This window comes from Spermophilus citellus (assembly GCF_964194105.1).
Source record: "Spermophilus citellus genome assembly, chromosome: 10".
In the NCBI taxonomy this organism is placed as follows: domain Eukaryota; kingdom Metazoa; phylum Chordata; class Mammalia; order Rodentia; family Sciuridae; genus Spermophilus; species Spermophilus citellus.
This window is the reverse complement of record NC_138197.1, coordinates 133,229,448-133,249,353: the sequence shown is the minus strand read 5'-3', so window position 1 is coordinate 133,249,353 and position 19,906 is coordinate 133,229,448. Positions and strand designations below refer to the sequence as shown.

At 40.9% G+C, this 19,906-nt stretch overlaps 2 protein-coding genes across 2 annotated transcripts in view; one reads left to right on the top strand and one right to left on the bottom strand.

Annotated features, from left to right (window-relative positions):
- SMC1B (structural maintenance of chromosomes 1B) overlaps window positions 1-16,912 on the top strand; it is a gene marked incomplete at its 3' end in the record, with an annotated part of 70,696 nt that extends 53,784 nt beyond the window's left edge. The window contains exons 19-25 of the mRNA XM_081310869.1: window positions 3,559-3,657; window positions 5,178-5,334; window positions 6,398-6,552; window positions 7,533-7,684; window positions 10,147-10,216; window positions 15,909-16,019; window positions 16,799-16,912. Coding sequence (XP_081166995.1) covers window positions 3,559-3,657; window positions 5,178-5,334; window positions 6,398-6,552; window positions 7,533-7,684; window positions 10,147-10,216; window positions 15,909-16,019; window positions 16,799-16,912 — 858 coding nt within the window. The remainder of the gene's footprint in view (window positions 1-3,558; window positions 3,658-5,177; window positions 5,335-6,397; window positions 6,553-7,532; window positions 7,685-10,146; window positions 10,217-15,908; window positions 16,020-16,798) is intronic.
- The window catches only part of FAM118A (family with sequence similarity 118 member A), a 42,565-nt gene continuing 23,069 nt past the window's right edge, over window positions 411-19,906 (bottom strand). Inside the window, exons 10-11 of the transcript XR_014024076.1 lie at window positions 7,067-7,124; window positions 411-475 (exon numbers count right to left, since the gene is read on the bottom strand). The gene's annotated coding sequence lies outside the window, so the exon portion shown is untranslated. The remainder of the gene's footprint in view (window positions 476-7,066; window positions 7,125-19,906) is intronic.

Here is a 19,906-nt window from a genome sequence, read left to right as displayed (position 1 = left end):
GACATAAGGATATCTCTATATAGAAACCTCCAAAACTAGAAAGCAAAGAGGGGACTTAAAACAGGTTTTCCAGGAACTATGGGAAAGCTACAAAAGGTGTAACATGTAATAGGAACACCGAAAAAGAAAAGGGAAAGGAACAGAAGCAGTGTTTGAAATAGTAATGATTTCCCTCAAATGAATGTGAGACACCAAACTGAACCAGGAAGCTCAGAACACAAGCAAGTGTTTAGTGAAAGATATACAACAGCACAGGCACAACACATGAAATAATTGTAAACTGGACTTCACCAAAAATTTTTAAAATCTTCTCTTCTAGAGACATTGTCAAGAGAATTGAGACAGGCTAAGACTGGGAGAAAATATTTGCAAAAGACATACTTGATAAGACTTATCCAAAATATTCAAAGAACCCTTCAAACTTTAGGAGACAGCCAGGCATGGGGAAGCACACTTGGGAGCTGAGGCAGGAGAGCTGCAAATTTAAGGTCGATGTGAGCAACTTAGCAAGACCCTTTCTCAAAATTTCAAAAATTGGTTGGGGATATAGCTCAGTGCTTGCCTAGTATCTCACAAACACACCAAAAAAAAAAAAAAGTAAACAACTTGATTAAAATAATATAGGCCAAAGACCTTAACAGACTACCTACCAAAGGAAATAGATGACAAACAAGCATATTAAAAGATGTTCCATTTAATAGGTCTTTAGAAGAATACAAATTTAAAAAGATATCACAGCTGGGTACCATGACACATGCCTGTAATATCCCACATGCTCAGGAGGCTGAGGAAGGAAGGTCATGAGTTCAAAGCCAGCCTCCATAACTTGGCAAGGATTTAAGCAACTCAGCAAGATCTTGTTTCTAAATAATAAATAAATATGTATACATGTGTGTGTATATATATATATATATATATATATATATATATATATAAAGAATTGGGGATGTGGCTCAGTGGCTAAGCACCCCTGGGTCCAATCCCCAGTAAAAAAAAAAAAAAAAAAAAAAAAAAAAAAAAAAAAACACTAAACAGCTATACTCTACACCAAAATCTAGAACACTGACAGCACCAAAGGCTGGCAAGGATCAAGAACAGGAACTGTCTTTCAGTGTTGGTGAGAATACATCCACAGCCACTTTGGATACAATTTGGCAGTTTCTTATAAGACTAAATACATTTTTACCATATGATCAGCAATTATACTACCTGAAATTTACCCAAAAGAGTCGAAAACTTACATCCACACAAAACTTGCATATGGATGTTTTTAGAAGCTTTCTTCATAATTGTGAAAATTTGGAAGCAACCATAATATCCTTAAGTAGGTGAACAGATAAACATATTCATTCAGATCCTCCAATCTTATCTAGCACTAGGGATAAATGAGCTACTGCTGGGTGTGGAGGCACACATCTGTAGTCCCAGCTACTTAGAAGGCTGAAACAGGAGGATCATTTGAGCCCAGGAATTCAAGACCATCCTGGGCAAGACCCCATCTCAAAGCAAAAAAAAAACTATGAAGCCACGAAAGAACAGGGAAGAAACTTAAATGCATATTGATAAGTAAAAGAAGATAATCTGTGATTCCAACTTCATGATATTCCAGAAAAGGCAAAAACAATCTAGATAGTAAAATCTGTTTGCCAGGAGTTAGAAGGCAGTGAGGGATGGATAGGTGAAACGTAGATGACTTTTAGGACAGTGGAACTATTCTGCCTAATACTATAATGTATAATGTTGGATACGTGCCTTTATGCTCTTATACAAACTCCAATAGTAAACCCTAATGGAGAACTATGGACTTTAGGTGATTACGATGTGTTGATGCTTTAAACCTAAAACTACTCTATAAAAGTTTTGGGGATTTTTGTTTGTTTGTTTGTTTTGGTGGTAGTGCTGGGGATTGAATGTAGGGCTTTGTGCATGCTAGGCAAACTCTTTACCACTGAGCTTCACACCAAATCCTGAAATAGTCTATTTAAAAAAAAAAAAAAAAGTGTTACTTCTGTTCTACTCTGTGCTAGTCGGGCCACACTAGAATACTATATTTACTTTTTAAAACAGGCATTTTAAGAGTAATACATCCAGACTAGTGAAGAAAACCCTGACCATGTTGTTTGGGGAGGGAAGGCTTGGGGAATGTGACCATTATCTTCAAATAGGTGAAAGTCTCATGTGAGTCGCACTTATTCTTTCTGGTCCTAAGGGGGAGTATTAGGTGGGGTGTAGAAAGCCACAGAGTCATGTCTACAGCTTGGGAACACTTTCTATAGAAAAACAGTGGCCTCTGGTGGTGAGTTCATGGTTGGAATTTGTTAAGCCATCTAGTTGTAGCCCTGCAATGATGTGGTTATCTAGGGTGTTCTGTAAAACCCAGAATAGAAAGATATTAGGTGTGAACTGAATCCTCTTTCCAGAGGATCAAACAGGGGCTACTGGGTAGAAATCATTGTTTGACAGTGTCTGTGAGGTGGAACCCTTCCATTGGAGGTGTTGCTTGTACTGCCAGGTTCTCAGAAGATTTCCGTATTGTGGGGAGAGATTTTCCTAGATTCCCAAATCATAATGTGCAGAGGAAGCATCTGGGTATCACGTGACATAAGAGTACATTCCACACAGCCCCAGATGAGGCCCCTGTTGCTGGCCCATGGACCACTTTGAGTGGCATGGCACCAGATGACTTACACAGAAGTCTAATGCAAACAGGGATGTTGAATCACACATAGACATCATGGGAGTTAGAGCTTCAAACATTTTGTACTGAAGTTCAACTTCTTTGTGAGATATTTTAACATGTATTACATAAAATTATGCTTAATTATAAAAATTTCATTTAAGATGTGTAGCTAAGAAAGGAGTGAATATCAAGTGGGTTTTTTTCCTCTTCTTAATTTGTGAGTCTTGATGTTGATCAGCTTACACAAAAGGCTAGGCAACTGATAAATAAGTGCTCATCTGTTCCTTATTTCCTGTTCCTTCCAAAATATAATACATACTGAAAATGAAATGTATGTGTCAGTCATCGTGTAGAACATTGAGAATACAGCAGTGAATACAATAGCCAAAAATCTTCTCCTTCAGATTACAGTGTGGTAGGGACAATCCAACAGAGAAATTGTAAACAAGTAAGACATTGATGTGTTAGGTGTTGATAGGTGCTAAAGAAAAAAAATGAAGCAGAAAAGGGAATACAGAGCACTGTGGAGGGGCTCACAGCCTTGAGTGGAGAAACCAGGGGTGGCCTGGGAAAGGTCGCCACTGAGTAGAGTGAGAGGAAGTGTCACAGACATCTGGGGGAGGTGGTCCAGCAGAGCAAGCATGCCAGCCCTGAGGGTGGCACTTGCATTGTGGTCAAGGAGGCTGTGGATTTCAGCAGAGGGAGCAAAGGACCCTGGTTCACCAGAGTTAGGGCAGCCAGATCATTGCAGCCTTCCAGCTGTCATAAGGGTGTTAAACTTTTAATTTGCATAAGGTGACAAACAATTGGAGGACTCGGGACAGATGAATCAGTAGAGGTCCTCATCTCAGATAACAAGAGTTTTGTGTGTTTTTCAGCTGGGAACTGAAGCAGAAAGTACCCAGACGACAACTGACATCTATGAAAAGGAAGCCACAATTGAAGTGGACTATAGCCCTTTAAGGGAGGATCTCAAGGTAACTGATTTCTCCTGATTCTCCCGAATAACAGCAATATTGAATATTTAAGTACTGCAGAATCATTTTTAGATAACAGAATGTAAGTTCTTTTTAAAAAATAAAAGTAGATTTCTTAATGTTTTTAAAGAAATATACAAAGGAAAAACATTTTTTTTCTATATTAACTAAGAACACTTCTGTGTGGGTCTCTTTCACATCATAAAGTGGGCTAATAAGTAAGTAGGTTACTTTTACATCTGTATCAGCATTGCTCACTGCAGAACGCTCTACCATGAAATGTCTAGCCAAAGAAGCACAGTTTCTGTGCCCAGCTACTGTTTGAATCCTATTTCCTTCTTGTAGGCCACAATGAATAAACAAAAGCTTTGCAAAGTCCTGAGTAAATGAAAGTGGCATCTGCTCCAGCATGCTGAATTTGCCCCGTCTGCATCCTACTACGGCCCTTTTGGGGTGGAGCTGCTCTAAGACTGAAAGGTTTTAATACAGAGCCCCAGCAGTTGTCCCCTCATCGCAGCCACCTGAGTGGGGTTACATGTTCATTTCTGACCCAGGCACCACCCCCAGTGGGTGGAGGAGAGGGGCTTAGCTGTCGCCTGAGCAAAGCAGGCCCACTCCTCAGCACACCTGGCCCAAGACAGGCTGCAGTAGTAACAAAAAGCAGAGATGGAGCCAAGGAGCAATACCCGCCACATCTTTTCATTTCACACGTCATCAATATCATTTTGTTAGACTCTGTAGTTGTGGCATCTTTTGGCAGAAGAGTTTTTTGTCTTTCCTGTAGTTTTCTATTTAGTGCTTTCTTCATTGCTTTTTTGCCACCTCATTTCTCAGTAAATATGAATATCTTATTTGTACTTATGGTGTTGTTTTCATTTGCCTGTTTAATACATCTGAAGTTTATTCTAGTGTGTTGTATAAGAATGTTTTAAGTTTACTCAGTTTTCAGATAATTCTCCTTTATGATGTGTATCATTCCCTTCTGGAAAGCAACAGCATTTTCCTGGAAGGGCATGGCCACTGTTTCCCTTCCATCCTCACCCCAATTAATTCTATTCATTAGTCAGGTTGAATATTGCCCTTCTCTCTGCATTATGCTATCCTGATAAGAGGTTTTTCAACCTGTTATAAATGACAGATATATTGCTTGCTTCTCTGTGAACTTTTAAAGACAAAGACTGAGAGTGTCCTTCATTGAATCTTCAGTGTCTAACATGTAGTAGATGATATATACTGTTTATTGAACACAGAAATTAAGGTGATAAATGAATTGCCTCTTAGCCAAGTTAAAAAAAAGAGAGATACAACATCTTCCAAGAGCAGCATGTGTATTGTAGAGCATGCAAGGCACAGCCGACCTGGAAAGCTGGAGATCGTGCTGCAGCTCCAGGCTGAGCAGCTGGGGTGGGGAGTGTGCAGAGGGAGCTGTTGGGGTCAGAGGGGCTGATCTGTGCTTCTGTCTTACTTAGCAGTCTGGATGTAAAAGGCGTGCCAGTCAGTGGTGTTTTTTGCAATAACAGGCTCTGCAGTCAGATAAAGAGATAGAGGCCCACCTTGCACTCCTCCTGCAGCAGATGGCCTCCCAGGAGGATGTTCTGTTGAAGACAGCAGCCCCAAACCTGAGAGCCCTAGAGAACCTGAAGACTGTCAGAGACAAGTTTCAGGAATCCACAGATGGTGAACTTGGGTTTTTATTATTATTATTATTTGGTGCTGGGGAGTGAACCCAGGGGCACCTAGCCACTGAGCCACATCCCCCAGCCTTTTTTTACTTTTTATTTTTAGACAGGGTCTCATCAAGTTGCTTAAGGCTTTGCTAAGTTGCTGAGGCTGGCCTCGAACTTCTGATTATCCTGTCTCAGCCAACTGAGCCACTGGGATTACAGGCATGCGCCACTGTGCCCAGCTGAACTAGGGTTTAGTTGTTAACAGGATCATATTCATGGGTATTTTGATTTCTAGAACAACAGTCACCCTTGGAATATAACTTTTCTTTTCTTATATATTTTCCTCTGCTGTTTTACATTAATGTGTTTTTTAATCCTGAATCACTACTTGCTTCCTCCATGAAAAATGTTCTGCTTTAATTTAGAAATAGGTTTATTGATTATTATAGAACAAACATTTAGTTTTTTGTGCCAGAAAAATAGGTATATTAAATATTCTTTAGGAACTTGTTAATATTATTTGAAAATTAGCCCTGCTAGAGTCAATTTATGTTGTACAATTTCAGTTTTTTTGTAATTGGATAAAATTTTTGTTGTATATAATATTGTTTTAATTAAAGACTACTCACATATGAGTTTAATCAAGATTTGTAGGTTAATATTTTATAATAAATAGTTTTATTTTTTTAATATATACATATATATTTTTGGACACAATACCTTTATTTTATTTATTTTTATATGGTGCTAGGGATCGAATCTAGAGTCTTGCATGTGCGAGGTGAATACTCTTCCACTAAGCTACAACCCCACCTCTAATAAAGAATGTTTCCTTGAATATTCCAATAAAATTTATAAACATTTTATTTAAAAGAAAATAGCCTTGCCCCAAAAGGGAGGGGCTTATCAATTATAAGAGCATTGCTCTTGGAATTAATAACATTTGAGGTTATTTTGAAGATAGATTTACTTAAGAAAGCCAAATTCAAAATTCAATTTTTAAAATATCCTACACTTTAAATAAGTGAAGTTCCCGGTGGTCTCCAAAATAAAGAACATTAATTCTCTCTTAGCTTTTGAGGCCAGCAGAAAGGAAGCCAGAATGTGTAGGCAAGAGTTTGAACAGGTGAAAAAAAGGAGATACGATCTTTTCAGCCAGTGTTTTGAGCACGTCTCAATCTCAATTGATCAAATCTACAAGAAGCTCTGCAGAAACAACAGTGCCCAAGTATGTATTTTCAAACCTGAAATAACTAGTGGAATCTTTGTGTTATTGGTGGTGTTTTTTTTCTGGTGGGATGTAAATAACCACTGAACATTATTTGAGTGCCTCACTTGCCTGGGGTAGTTTGTGAAGACTGATCTCATGAGCTGCATTCTTCATCCCACCCACTCTGAGCCGGCAGCCTGGACAAGTCATAACCACTCCAGGCTTGTTTCTCTACCTGAAATGAGTGACCTAGATCATTTGGTGTACAATCTGTTGTCTGGTAGTGATTTGACTTTAGCACCTTGGGTCTCTGTAGTAAAGGTGGAGTCAGTATAGAGTATCCTAGGGAACATTATCAGTGGAATTGGTCAGAGTATCACAGAAGAGAGGAAGAACCAAAGGCAGGATCCCAATCCAGGTGTTTCCTTTTTAATGAGAGTCTCAGTGATCACCATGCCATTCCATTATCAGTGCCCACAGAAAATGCTTGGGAATTGGATGTGGAGTTAAGGTGTGGGTCAATGCTACATACCTGCTTTGCTTTTGGCTCATGTTCTTCTGTGACTCAGATGATCCTTTCAGAATTTCAACTGAAAATAATATGATAAATTAAAATAATTTATTTTCAGTAAAATAAGACTAAACTAAGCTCATTAACTCTTTTGAGAACAGGGTTCATATCTATTTTTGCAGTGCTTGGCCCATAGTAAGTGTTGAGTAAATATTTGATAAATGGTCCGTTGGTCATTGAGTGAACTAAAGAAGACTGCCTTTGTAAGACTGGCTTGTGCCGCTGTGGTGTGACACAGCCTGGTGGGAATGCCTGATCTTCTGTGTTAGTGTTTTTTCTCCCCGCCCCAACCCAAACAACCCTATAATCTGTGATTAAATGGAGGAAAACCTAACCAATAGAATATATTGCATGTAAACTATGTTACCACCCCAATTTGAAAATTGCTGATTACTTTTCTGATAATGCTAAATAACATGTGTTTCAGGCATTTCTTAGCCCAGAGAACCCTGAAGAACCCTATTTGGAGGGAATTAGTTATAATTGTGTGGCCCCAGGCAAACGATTTATGCCAATGGACAATTTGTCCGGGGGAGAAAAGTGTGTGGCAGCTTTGGCTCTCCTGTTTGCTGTACACAGGTAAGGTCACAACAAGCTACTTGGTTTGCTGGGTACAGTGGTGCACTCTGGTAATCCCAGCAGCTTGGGAGGCTGAGACAGGAGGACTGTGAATTGAAAGCCAGCCTCAGTAGTGGCAAGGAACTAAGCAACTCAGTGAGATCCTGTCTCTAAATAAAATACAAAATAGGGCTGGGGATGTGGCTCAGTAGTCGAGTGCCCCTGAGTTCAATTCCCAGTACCCCTCCAAAAAAAAAAAAGCAGCATCAGCTATTTTGTTTTGTACCAGGACAAAAACCAAGTGGAGCTTTCTATGGAAGATCTATACTTATTTTTCTTTATTAATATTTAGTAAATGCATACTAAACTCTTTTCTTCAGCTAGACAATTCAGGGTATATTTTAGGCCTACAGTAATTTAGACTGCAACTCTTTAAGAGTTCAATCTTTGACAGATTTTATTAACAGTAGCTAGTAATTTTCCAACTATAGGGAAGAAAAAGAAAAATTTAGAATAACCAGATGTGATATCAGTATTGCTTAAAACCATGAGCAGCAAATTCAAAAACTAAAATTGTATATTATTGTCCTACTTCATATTCAGAGATATATTTAGTAAATAATATTGAAAGCGAGGTATTTCGTTAGAAAAGTATTTAGCCTTATTTCCACTGATGATGGTGGCACAGTTTCTTTGTAATATAAATCAAGAAACAGAGAGTTAGCTAAAATAAAGGCATTCACAGCTTTTGGCATTCCAAGCAGTTGGTGGGGATCCAAAGTGGAGGGGCTGCTGCCTCTTAGTCCCATTACCAGGAACATTAGAACACAAGAGATTGACAAGAGTTTCTTGTTGGTCTCAAGGAGAAGAACAGGGCCCCACAGGAAGAGACCAACCATGGCAGAGGAGCTCTGGGAAAGGAGACTGGCTCAGAACAGGAGGCTTACAGCAGCATAAGACAGTCACTAGGTGGCGCCCCAACCTTTACTCAACAAACCTCTACTATCTGTACTGTTGCAGGCACTGGAGATCACTGAAAAAACAAAATGCCTACTTCAAAAATACTTGTTTTAGCTGGGCACCGTGGCCCATGCCTATAACCCCAGAGGCTTGAGACAGGAGAATTGCAAGTTCCAAGCCAGCCTCAGCAACTGCGAGGCACTAAGCAACTCAGTGAGACCCTGTCTCCAAATAAAATACAAAATAGGGCTGGGGATATGGCTCAGTGGTTGAGTGCCCCTGAGTTCAATCCCCAGTACCAAAAAAAAAAAAAAAAAAGCTTGTTTTAGTTGGGCAAGATAAATAATAAGTAAATTCCATTAGTAATATAGAGAATATTAGAGAATGAAAGTACTACAAGGAAATAATCAGATCAGGTAACAGATAATAGGTGGCTGGGAAGGTTTACGATATGAAGAGTCATCACGTGTTAAGGACCAGGTGCAGTGACACACACCTGTCTTCCCAGCTACTTGGGAGACTAGGGCAGAAGGATGAGAGTTCAAGCCCAGCCTGAGCAATTAACAAGACCCTGTCTCAAAATAAAATTTATTAAGGACTGGGGAGATGTAGCTCAGTGGTAGAGCACTCCTGGGTTTAATCCATAGTACCACAAAAACAAAAAGTCATCAGGGAAGACTTACTAGAAGGAAACATTTGAGCAGAGATTTGAAGTAATTAAGGGAACAAGCCATCTGGATAGCCAGGGATGGTTTCTCTGGATATGAGGACAGCAAGTGCAAAGGACCTGAGGCCAGAGTGCACCTGGAACATGTGCAGTAATCTTTATGCAGCAGTGTCAGGATAGGGTTATGACGCTATTTGCTGGGCCAGGGTGGTAACAGATATTGCTAATGGTGTGGCATATGAAGGAGTCCGGGGATGACTCCAGGAGTTTGGCCTAAACAGCTGGTAAGAGGACTAGTAAGAGCTGCTCGTAACTGAGGTGAAGAAAACCAAAGGAGGGAGGCAATGGGGGTAGGTGGGGGACATTTGCTTTTGGATGACCTTGGAGTGAGTGTTTATTAGGTTTCTACATGGAATTGTTGAGTGAACAATGGCATGAGTGTCCAGGAGAGAGGGCAGAATTACTGGTGTGTGGGAGCCTCAGTATGTGTATGGTATTAAGACTTGGGGAGCAGATGAAACCACCAGGGGAACTGGTTAGATGCTGGAGAGCTCTGGGCACTGGGTGTTCAGGAGTTAAGAGTTGACATCAGAGACTCAAGAGCAGTGGGTGGAAGAAAAGCATGAAGTGTCGTCCACAAGTCATGGTGTCCGAAGGGGGCGGTGACCAGCCCTTGCACATGTCACGTAGGATACATACTGATATTTGAACCCTGTTAGCCACACAAAGGCCACTGGTTACTTAGACAAAGTTTCCAAAAGAGTGTGTTGTATTTATTCTGAATATTGTTAATTCTTTCCTCCGACTCTTTTGAAAAACAAATAAAAAATTACTTCTAATTTGTTTTTTCTTCTAGTTTTCGGCCTGCTCCATTCTTTGTCTTAGATGAAGTAGATGCAGCCCTGGACAACACCAACATCGGCAAAGTACGTTTCTTCTGCTTTTAATTCTCAATAGAATTTCTGTAACTCCAAGTTTGTGTTACAATCAGAAGGCAGTTGCCAAGAACGAAAAGGGTTTGGGGCTGGTAATAATTGCTAGTTGAAGTAAAATCTTTCCTTCCTTCCATGTTTTTTATTGGTGTACTATAATCGTGCACAATGGGTTCATTGTTATGTACTCAATCATATTTGCACACAATATAACAATAGAATTTGGCCAGTACAATTTCCAGTGTTTCCTCTTTTCCTCTCCTCCTCCCTTGACTGATCTTCCTTCGATTTCCATGTCATCCCTCCACACACGTACCTTTCTTTTCCTTCCTCATCTTTAGTTTCTGTATAAAAGAGAAAACATATGACCCTTGATTTTGTGAGTTTCCTTATTTCACTTAATGTTCTCAAGGTCCATCTATTTTCCTGAAAACTACATAATTTCATTTTCCTTTATGAATAAAACTCCATTGTGTATACATGCCACATTTTCTTTATGCATTCATCCATTGATGAAGACCTGGGTCATTGTGAATTGTGCTGCTGTAAACCTGGGTGTGCGTGGATTGCTGTAGTTCTCTGACTTTAATTCTTCAGGATAAATACAAGGAGTTGTATAGCAGGGTTCTAGGGTGGTTCTCTTCCTCATCTTTTGTGGAACCTCAATACTAATTTCCAGAGTGGCTGTCCTTATTCACAGTCCCACCCACAGTGTACAGATGCCCCTTTCCTCACATCCTTTCCCCCATTTGTTTGTATTTTTGATGACTGCTATTCTGGCTGGAGTGAGATGAATCTGTTTTTGTTTGTACTGTTACAGGGGATTGAAGCCAAGGACACTTAGAGCCACATCCCCAGCTCTTTTTTTTTTTTTTTTTTTTTTTTTTTTTTTTTTTAATTTTGAGACTGGGTCTTGCTAAATTGCAGTCCTCCTGCCTCAGCCTACAGAGTCATTGGGATTACAGGAGGGCATCACCACGCCCATCCTCAGTGTAGTTTTGATTTGCATTTTCCGTTTTGTTAAAGATGTCAAGCATTTTTTCATATATTTATTGGCCATTTGTATTTCTTTAGAGTGTCTGGTTCATTTGACCATTTATTAATTGGGTTTTGGTTTTCTTTGGTGAAGAAAGTTTTTTATATATTCTGGATGTTAATCATCTGTCAGAAGAGTAGCTAGCAAAGATTTTCTCAATTCTGTAGGTTCTCTCTTCACATCCCAATTTATTTCCTTTGCTGTGCGGCTTTTTAATTTGAGTGTTAAGGGCCTGTTGAGAAAGTCATGGTTGCATAGTTTTTTCTCATCTAATTCCTAGGTCTTTGATCCTTTTTGAGTTGACTTTTGGCCAGGGCGAGAGATAAGGATCGAGTCTATAACCAGTTTTCTCAGCACCACTGTGTAAAAGGCTGTCTTTTCCCCGGTGTGTGTTTCCGGTACCTTTGTCAAGGATCACGTTACTGTGTGTTTGTTACTGTGGGTTTGTTCTTCTGTTGGTCTCTTTGATGCCAGGGCCATGCGGTTTTTGTTACTATAGCTCTGTAGTACAATTTGAAGTTGGATATTGTGATGCTTCCAGAATCACATTTTTGGCTTAGAATTTGGCTTTTCTGGGTCTTTTCTTCTTCCAAATGAATTTTAGGACTGTTTTCTAGTTCTGTGAAGAATATCATTGGTATTTTGATAGTAATTGCTTTGAATCTATATATTGCTTTGGGTAATATGGCCATTTTAACAATACTAATTCTGTCTGTCCATGAAATGGGAGGTCTTCAGTGGATTTCTACAGTGTTCTGGGTTTTCATTCATTTCACCTCCTTGGTTAATTGGATTCCTAAGGGGTTTTTTGTTTTGTTGTATTTTTTTTGAGAAAAAGGTAAGAGAATTTTTATTGTTCTAGTAGCAAAGGAGAAACACAAGGGACTCCTGTGCCCCAGGGGCTGTGATTTGGACCAGCAGGGGAAACAGGAGGTTTTTCAAGAGGTTATTCATAGGCTACATTCCAGGTGTTCTCTGTCCAGAATATAAATTCACTTGTTAATTTGGGAAATAGCCAATTCTTAGATTTTCTGCTGCCATCCATCCCTTAGTCTGAATGAAAGAAGTGTCTTTCATTCCTGTGGTGGGCGTGTCCTCAAGGGCAGAAGACTCTCCTCCGTCAGGGAAGAAAGGTAATCCTGGGTGGTGGGGGAGCTTTAGGGAAGGGAAGTTTGTGTGGTTGTTTGAGGCTGTTATGAATGGGATTGTTGATTCTTAGGAAAGCTGTTGATTTTGTAATCTGCTGCTTGCTGGATTTGTTGACTAGCTCTGGCAGTCCTCTGGTGGGGCTTTTTGGATTTTTTAAGTATAGGCATATCATTTGCAGTGATATGATGTACAGTGATAATTTGTCTTCTTTTCATATTTTTCTTTTTTTGCCTAATTGTGGCTAGAATTTCTAATACTATAGTGATGAGAGTGGACAACATCCTTTTCTTGTTCCAAATGTTAAAAGAAAGGTTTTCAGTTTTCCCCGTTTAATAAATTGGCTTTGGGTTTGTTTGGGTACTGGGGACTGACCTCAGGGGCTCTTGACCACTGAGCCACATCCCCAGCCCTGTTTTGTATTAGAGACAGGATCTCACTGAGCTGCTTAGCACCTCGCCCTTGCTGAGGCTGGCTTTGAACTCCCATCCTCCTGCCTCAGCCTCCTGAGCAGCTAGGACTACAAGTGTGGGCCACTGCGCCCAGTGGCTTTGGTTTTAAAATGTAGCCTTTATGATGTTGGGGTAGGTTCCTTCTGTCCCTATTTTCTTCAGTGTTTTTATCATAATGGGCGCTGGATTTTGTTGGAGGCTATCTCTGCATTTGTTGAGATGTAGAGTTAATACTTTAAAGTCGAAGTTAAATATCTGCAAATAGGATGTTTCATAGTGGTTTTTGTAAGATCTGGGAAGCCAACACAGGGAGCCGAGAGGGTTGAGGGTTGCTACATATCATCAGCATCACCACTGGCACAATGGCTTCTCCCCAGATCTAGGTATTGGAGATTCGTGGGTCTCAGTAGCAGGCCTGTGGCAGAGAGGTTTATAAAGTTTCATAGACCAAACAAGTTGTTTATTAAAGCCCAAATTCTACCTCCCCAACTTTATCAAAATTCATCCTATCCCTGTACTTGTACACAATTCTGTTTCCATTATTTGAGGCAGAGAGAACTAAGGAAGCAGTTTAATTCTAGGGTTAACTTTAGTCAGTACTTGACCAGTGGACAGATCTATAGAGACCCCTTCACAGCCCACAGCTCTCAGCTGCAACTGCATGGAATTCTGGACATGAAAGGGCCATGGAATGCGAGCAAAGGACAGGGCAAGCACCCACGGCGCCCGGACTCCTTGGTGGATTCCAGGCCCCTCCTCTTCCACAGGCTGCTTACAAGGAGGCTGCTTTGTTTACGCTGACAGACATATTTCCCGATACTTATTTATAAATTGGCACTCTGGTTTACAACCCAATCTCTGGAGCCTGGTTAATATGCCCACCCCTGAGAGATGTTTTCAGCCTTGAGGTATTGCCCAAGGGTTCTGTGCCCCTGGCGCTCACCTCCTGATTTACTTTGAGTCTCACATGACATGCCTGGGCAGGTTGGGGGACACAGAGCAGCTGTGGCCTGAGGTAGCTCCTAATGTCACAAAGTTAGTCTTTCCTATTCCACCAAGTTGTTAATGTAATCCATGTCTTTTGGAGGTCCTGCTTTTTAACATAGCATAAGATACACAAGAATGTCTCATCAATTCCATACCCAAAAATATGTCACAGACTTCATGGTAACCAGAGGAAGAAACATAGGAACAGAGGAAATCTCAAGTTCTCTCGAACACCAGCCCGCCTGGTCATCTGACTGGACTTCACGATCTGACTCTGGGAGAAACCTCCCCTCGAGAGGTTAATTTTGGCACTTTAAATCCCATATTCTGTCAGGGGAATCTTTGTGGACTACATCTTTTCTTGGTTGCCTTTAAAATAGCCTTACCTTTTAGCAAAATCCTAGAAGTTTGTATTGGTGGCTACTCTAGGATATATGTCTAGCTTAAGTTTCCTATTAGCACCTGGCCTGTATATTAAAGCCCTTTAACTTCCATGATTCCTTAGAGATTTATGTTCCTGGCACTCCACTGCTGAATTATGAGCAGTTATATAGTGTGAACAACCATGAAGTAGCCTCCACTCCATCTAATGAATAAGGTCCAAACATTTCTTCTTCTTTTTAATACTGGGGATTGCACACAGGGGCACCTTCCCACTGAGCTATATCCCCAGCCTTTTATTTTACTTTTTTGAGACAGGTTCTCACTAAGTTGCTTAGGACCTTGCTAAGTTGCTAGGCTCGCCTTGAACTCACAATGCTCCTGCCTCAGTCTCCCAGTTAGCTGCGCTGAAACTACAGGTGTGCACCACTGTGCTAGGCAGACCACCAGTTCTGATAGGTAAAAGCAGTATGTACACTGTACATCTTTTTATCTATTAGTCAGTTTTGTATTATAATAAAATAACCTGAGATAGTCAACTTTGAAAGGAGGCAAGGTTAATTTGGGCTCACAGTTTGAGGTTTTAGTCCAATGTTGCCTGTAGATTTTGGACCTGCAGTGAGGTAGTAAATTATGATGGGAGCACACAGCAGCAAGGATGCAGAAAGAGGGGCAGGGCCAAGGTCCCAATATCTCCTTCAGTGACCTACATCCCTCCAACCAGACCCCACCTCTTAAAGGTTTCATTCCTCCCCAGTAACACCATAGGCTAGGATCAAGTTTTGGGGGACATTTTATAAACAAATCATAATCGTAGCTTCTATCTCCTCTTTTCTTATCATTGTTCCAAGACTCTTTCAGTCCTGAATCTTAGAGGCCAGTGCCGTGGCCTCTAAGGCTTGAAGCCCTTCTAACTATATGAGCCTCCTGTCTCAGCACTCACGTTAGCTGCTGACCTTTCCTCTGAAACTGCTGCTGCTGCTCCTGGATCTTGTATCTGATATCCTGGATATAGTCAGGACCAAGACACACAAAGCTCTACTCCAGCCCATGGAGATCTAGGGAGCTGGCAAATAGTATCTTGTTAGAATGTTTAAGTCTGCGTTCTCCTTCATCATTCTCCAAGCACCTAGCAGTGTGTTCTCCAAGACTCATTTTTATCCAGTCTACTTTGCTCTTCTCATTTCCTTGGAATTGAGCTTCCTGAAGGGGCCAGAGTTCACCATGCATAATGAATACATACACAATTGTTGTTTTTTTTTTCTCATATTCAGGCTTTGAGCTGGCAAAATAGGAAGCTGGAAGTATAAATACCAGCCCTTCTTCACCCCCATAAATATCTGAGTTTTTGTTATATCTGATCATAAAGACTGATTGCCTGTTGCCACAATAGTATCTCAAGTTACAAGTTTACTTTTAAAGTATTCTTTTAGGGATTAGGGTGTAGTTCAGTAATAGAGTGCTTGCCTAGCACACAGGAGGACCTGGATTCAGTCCCCAGCACCACACATAAATGAGAGCTGCTTACATTTCTGCAGCTGTAGTGGATTTACCTAACTACCAGAAAGGCAAGTAAGTGCCTTATCACCTAAAATGGGCAAATCAGAAACATGCAGAACTACTGTCCCTAGAGCCCAAACAAGGCCTTTCCTGGCTGGTGAAATGTGTGCTCATTTCCTCACAGGTATCAAGTTACATCAAAGAACAGACTCAAGAACAATTTCAGATGATAATCATTTCCCTAAAAGAAGAGTTGTATTCCAGAGCTGATGCTCTGATCGGCATCTATCCAGAGGTAAAGAGAACACCAAGGGGAGAGGAGTGGCCACCACAAGCTCCCGAGCTCCTGACTGCCAGAGCTCTTCCCTTCACTCCCACGTGGAGTCTAGAGACTGTTGGATTTCTGCAGACACAGGCCTAAATGACTGTTCAGTTAAATACAATTTAAGAGTAACTGTTCAAGAATTTCCCTATGACAGTAGAGATTTAAGATACATTTTAAGAGACAGGAGCAAATTAAAAACTGCACAGCCGTATGACAGTTTTGTAAAATAATAGTGCACATTAACTTAGAACACTGTTAGTACTTGTATTTCATATTTCTATAATATCTGAATATTTTGAGCAAAAACAAATGTATTTTATCACTGTTTCAGTGGGGGGGAAAGTCCACTGGGAATTCCAAGTGGTAAACTAGCTGAGATTTTGAAACACCTTTCTTCAGCCATTCACACACCTGCCTGAGCTAATGGGGTAGGACAACTAGTTCAAGAAATCGGGGGTTTGGACAGTTGGCTTCCTGAATTTGAATTTTCCTTTAAGTTCAAATGAAAATTTACCTTCCTGTGCCCACAGATTAGGGTACCACCTGGAAACATGCTATAAGAGAAACAGAAATTCTCCTACCAGATAATAAAAAAATAAATACCTGATATAAAAACAGGTATTCATACACTTTTAGGCATAAGGAGGTTCCTTTTTAATGCATGTCCAAACTCACTGATGGCCTTACTTGAATACATTTCTTCCCTAATCAGAGGAACTGACTCTTAACCTGGCTTCTTTCCGTTGCAGCATGAAGAGTGCATGTTCAGCCGAGTGTTGACCCTCGATCTCTCTCAGTATCCTGACACTGAAGGCCGGGAAGGTAGCCGGAGACACCGTGAGTCCCAGCCAGTGAGAAGCTAGAGTGCCCTCTAGCAACCCCATGCCAGCTCTAGCTGTGGAATCTGGAACCTGGCCTAAGGAGGTCAGGTTAGTTTCTTTAGTTCCGGGGAACAAACTTCAGAGAAAGCAGGACCAGCCCCAGTGTGCCACTGAAGAAAATTCTTAATTGTTGTAGCCAAAGAGGCGGTAGAGCTTAACTTCACAACTTCATTTAAGGAGTGTTCTGGCCCTATTCCATGAGGGCAAGTTTTCTGTGACAACATTGGATGTTTAAAAAAAAAAAAAAAAAAAAAAAGTATGGCTTTGTATCATAGTTTTAATTTCAATTTTTGAAAAAAGTTTGTCATGTGAAATTTTGAACTCAACCACCGTCTTCACTCTCAGCTTGCCTTGCACCTTTAAAGTAATCTTTTAAGAGAAATCTGTGGTGGTTCTCCCCTCTTCTCTTCTGCAGTCCTAGGGATGGAACCCAAGGCCTCAAGCATATGCGAGGCCCTGCTCTACCACTAAGTTACATCCACGGCCCTGAAATGTTTGGATTTTAAATATATTAGTCAAAGGGAGGTTAGTAAGTTTTGAACCTGGCTTTTGTGGAAAATTATTTCAGAGGGACTATATGTCAATATTGAAAATACCAATAAAAAATAATTTTAAATGTCTGTAGTGTGTGGTTTTAGAAACAAAAAAAGTGATGGTGGTATGGTGCCGCAGTCTGGCTGGGCACAAAATCACAAGCCACTCAAGCAGGAACAAACTTTATTTCCAAAACTCCCCAGAACGCCACGCACTCGGCCTTCTCTCAGGACACACCACACCAACCGGAAATCCCTCCTCCGGCACTTCCCCAACCAATGGGAACTCTCCGGGAATCCCCTGGAGAGCTCCAAGGCGGACAGCAGGGGTCTAATATCCAATTGAATACACATCTTAACATAACCATTATCATTTCAATGGCTTGCTGGCGTCACCTCTCAACCAAAAATGCCATGCTGTCATTCCTACTCGGCTATGGCTCTCATCAGTATGGTTTGGATCTGGAATGTACCCCATTGCTCCCATGTTAAGACTTGGTTTGCACAACAGAGATGTTCAGAGGCAGGCCTTCTAGGAAATGACCAGGCCATGAGGGCTCCAACCTCCATCAGGAGGTGGTGGAAACTGTAAGAAGCAGGAGACTTATTACCTGCTTGGAGGGCACTTGAGGACTATCTTGTCCCCCAGACCCTTCCCCTTCCTCACTCTGCTTCTGAGGTAACAACTTTGGACAATGGGTCCAGAGCAGTAGCAGCAGCTGACCTCCTCCAAGTTGTTTTTCTCAGCTACTTTGTCATAATTACAAAAGCTGACTAATACAAATGGCAAACCAAGTTACATCTACTTCCATTAATCTATATTTTTCAAAAATTAATTTGTTAAGGAAGTACTGGAGAACACAGGCCTTCTCAAGGAACAAGTGATGGTTACATTTCGGAAGGATGTCACCCTTTTTTTTGGCAATACTGGGAACCCCAGGGGTGTTTTACCATTAAGCTACACCCCAAGCCTTTTTAATTTTTTGAGACTGGGTCAAAGTTGCCAGGCTGGCCTCAAACTTGGGGTCCTCCTGCCTTAGCCTCCCAAGGAACTATGTCCAGCCAAACTTATATACTACTTTATTTCCACATCAGAGTAGGACAGGCACATTCTGCAGTGGCCTCTGAAGTTGGCTTTGGGCCAAATGCCACTGGAAGCAGCCTCCTGGAGTAGTAGGGTTGCTCCTGAGTACCAGGCATTGTTCCACACACACAGGACACTCTGCGCCCACCACGTGGACTGAGTCGCCAAGAGCTCACCTGTAGGTGCAAAACCATTGTGTTCTCCTCTTAGTATTTGCTTTACCATCAGGTCACCTGCTGCTTTCTCTGTCTTGAAAGACACTGACTTTAACACTGAATTGTCCCTTTCAGTGCTGCAGGGACTCAGCATTACCCCTTTTCTCCTTCCTAACACACTAACTCACAAGCCCTCTGTCAGTGACCCTAAGAGCAGTCAATTCTGTTGCAACAAAACCCACCACACAACACAAAAGCACAAAATGAAAACGACAGGGCTATAAAAGTGTGGGGTTGAGGGAAACCTTAAAAAAAAATAATAATAAAAACAACAGCTGGTACACACATTAAAAAACAAATAAAACTCGCAGGCCCCATGGCACATGCCTGTAATCCCTGTGGCTTGGGAGACTAAGGCAAGAGGATCACAGTTTTAAAGCCAGCCTCAGCAACTTGGCAAGACCTTGTTTCAAAATAAAAAGAGTTGGAGATGTGGTTCAGTTATTAAGCACCCCTGGGTTCAATCCTAGGTACTTTAAAAAAAAAAAAGGAGCCATTATAAGAAGACTATATTCATACATTACAACAAGAGCATTGAATCCTCTCAACAGTTGGCACTCTGGGCTCAGGTTTACTTTTCCTCTTGTATCCTACTCCACAGCACCTCATGTCTTTCCAACTTTGAAAATCAAGTATCCATTCCTGATTGCAAGTGGTAAATATATCTTTAAAAGCTTTATACTTACAGGGCTGGGGTTGTGGCTCAGTAGTAGAGCACTCACCTAGCATGCATGAGGCACTGGGTTCGATCCTTAGCACCACATAAAAATAAAGATATAAAAAAATGATAATAAAGGTATTGTGTCCACTTACAACTGAAAAATGCATGTTTTAAAAAAACCTTATAGGGCTGGGGTTGTGGCTCAGTGGTAGAGCGCTCGGCTAGCACGTGCAAGGCCCTGGATTCGATCCTTAGCACCACATAAACAAATAAAGGTACTGTGTACAATTAAAAAATAAAAATTAAAAAAAAAAAAAAAACTTTATAGGCAGCTGGGGTGTGGCTCAGCGGTAGAGTGTAAGGCCTGGGGTTCAATCCTCAGCACCACGTAAAAGTAAATAAACAAAGATACTACATCCATGTATAACTAAAAAATATTTTTTAAAAAACTTATAAATACATCAAATGAAATAATTTACTGAA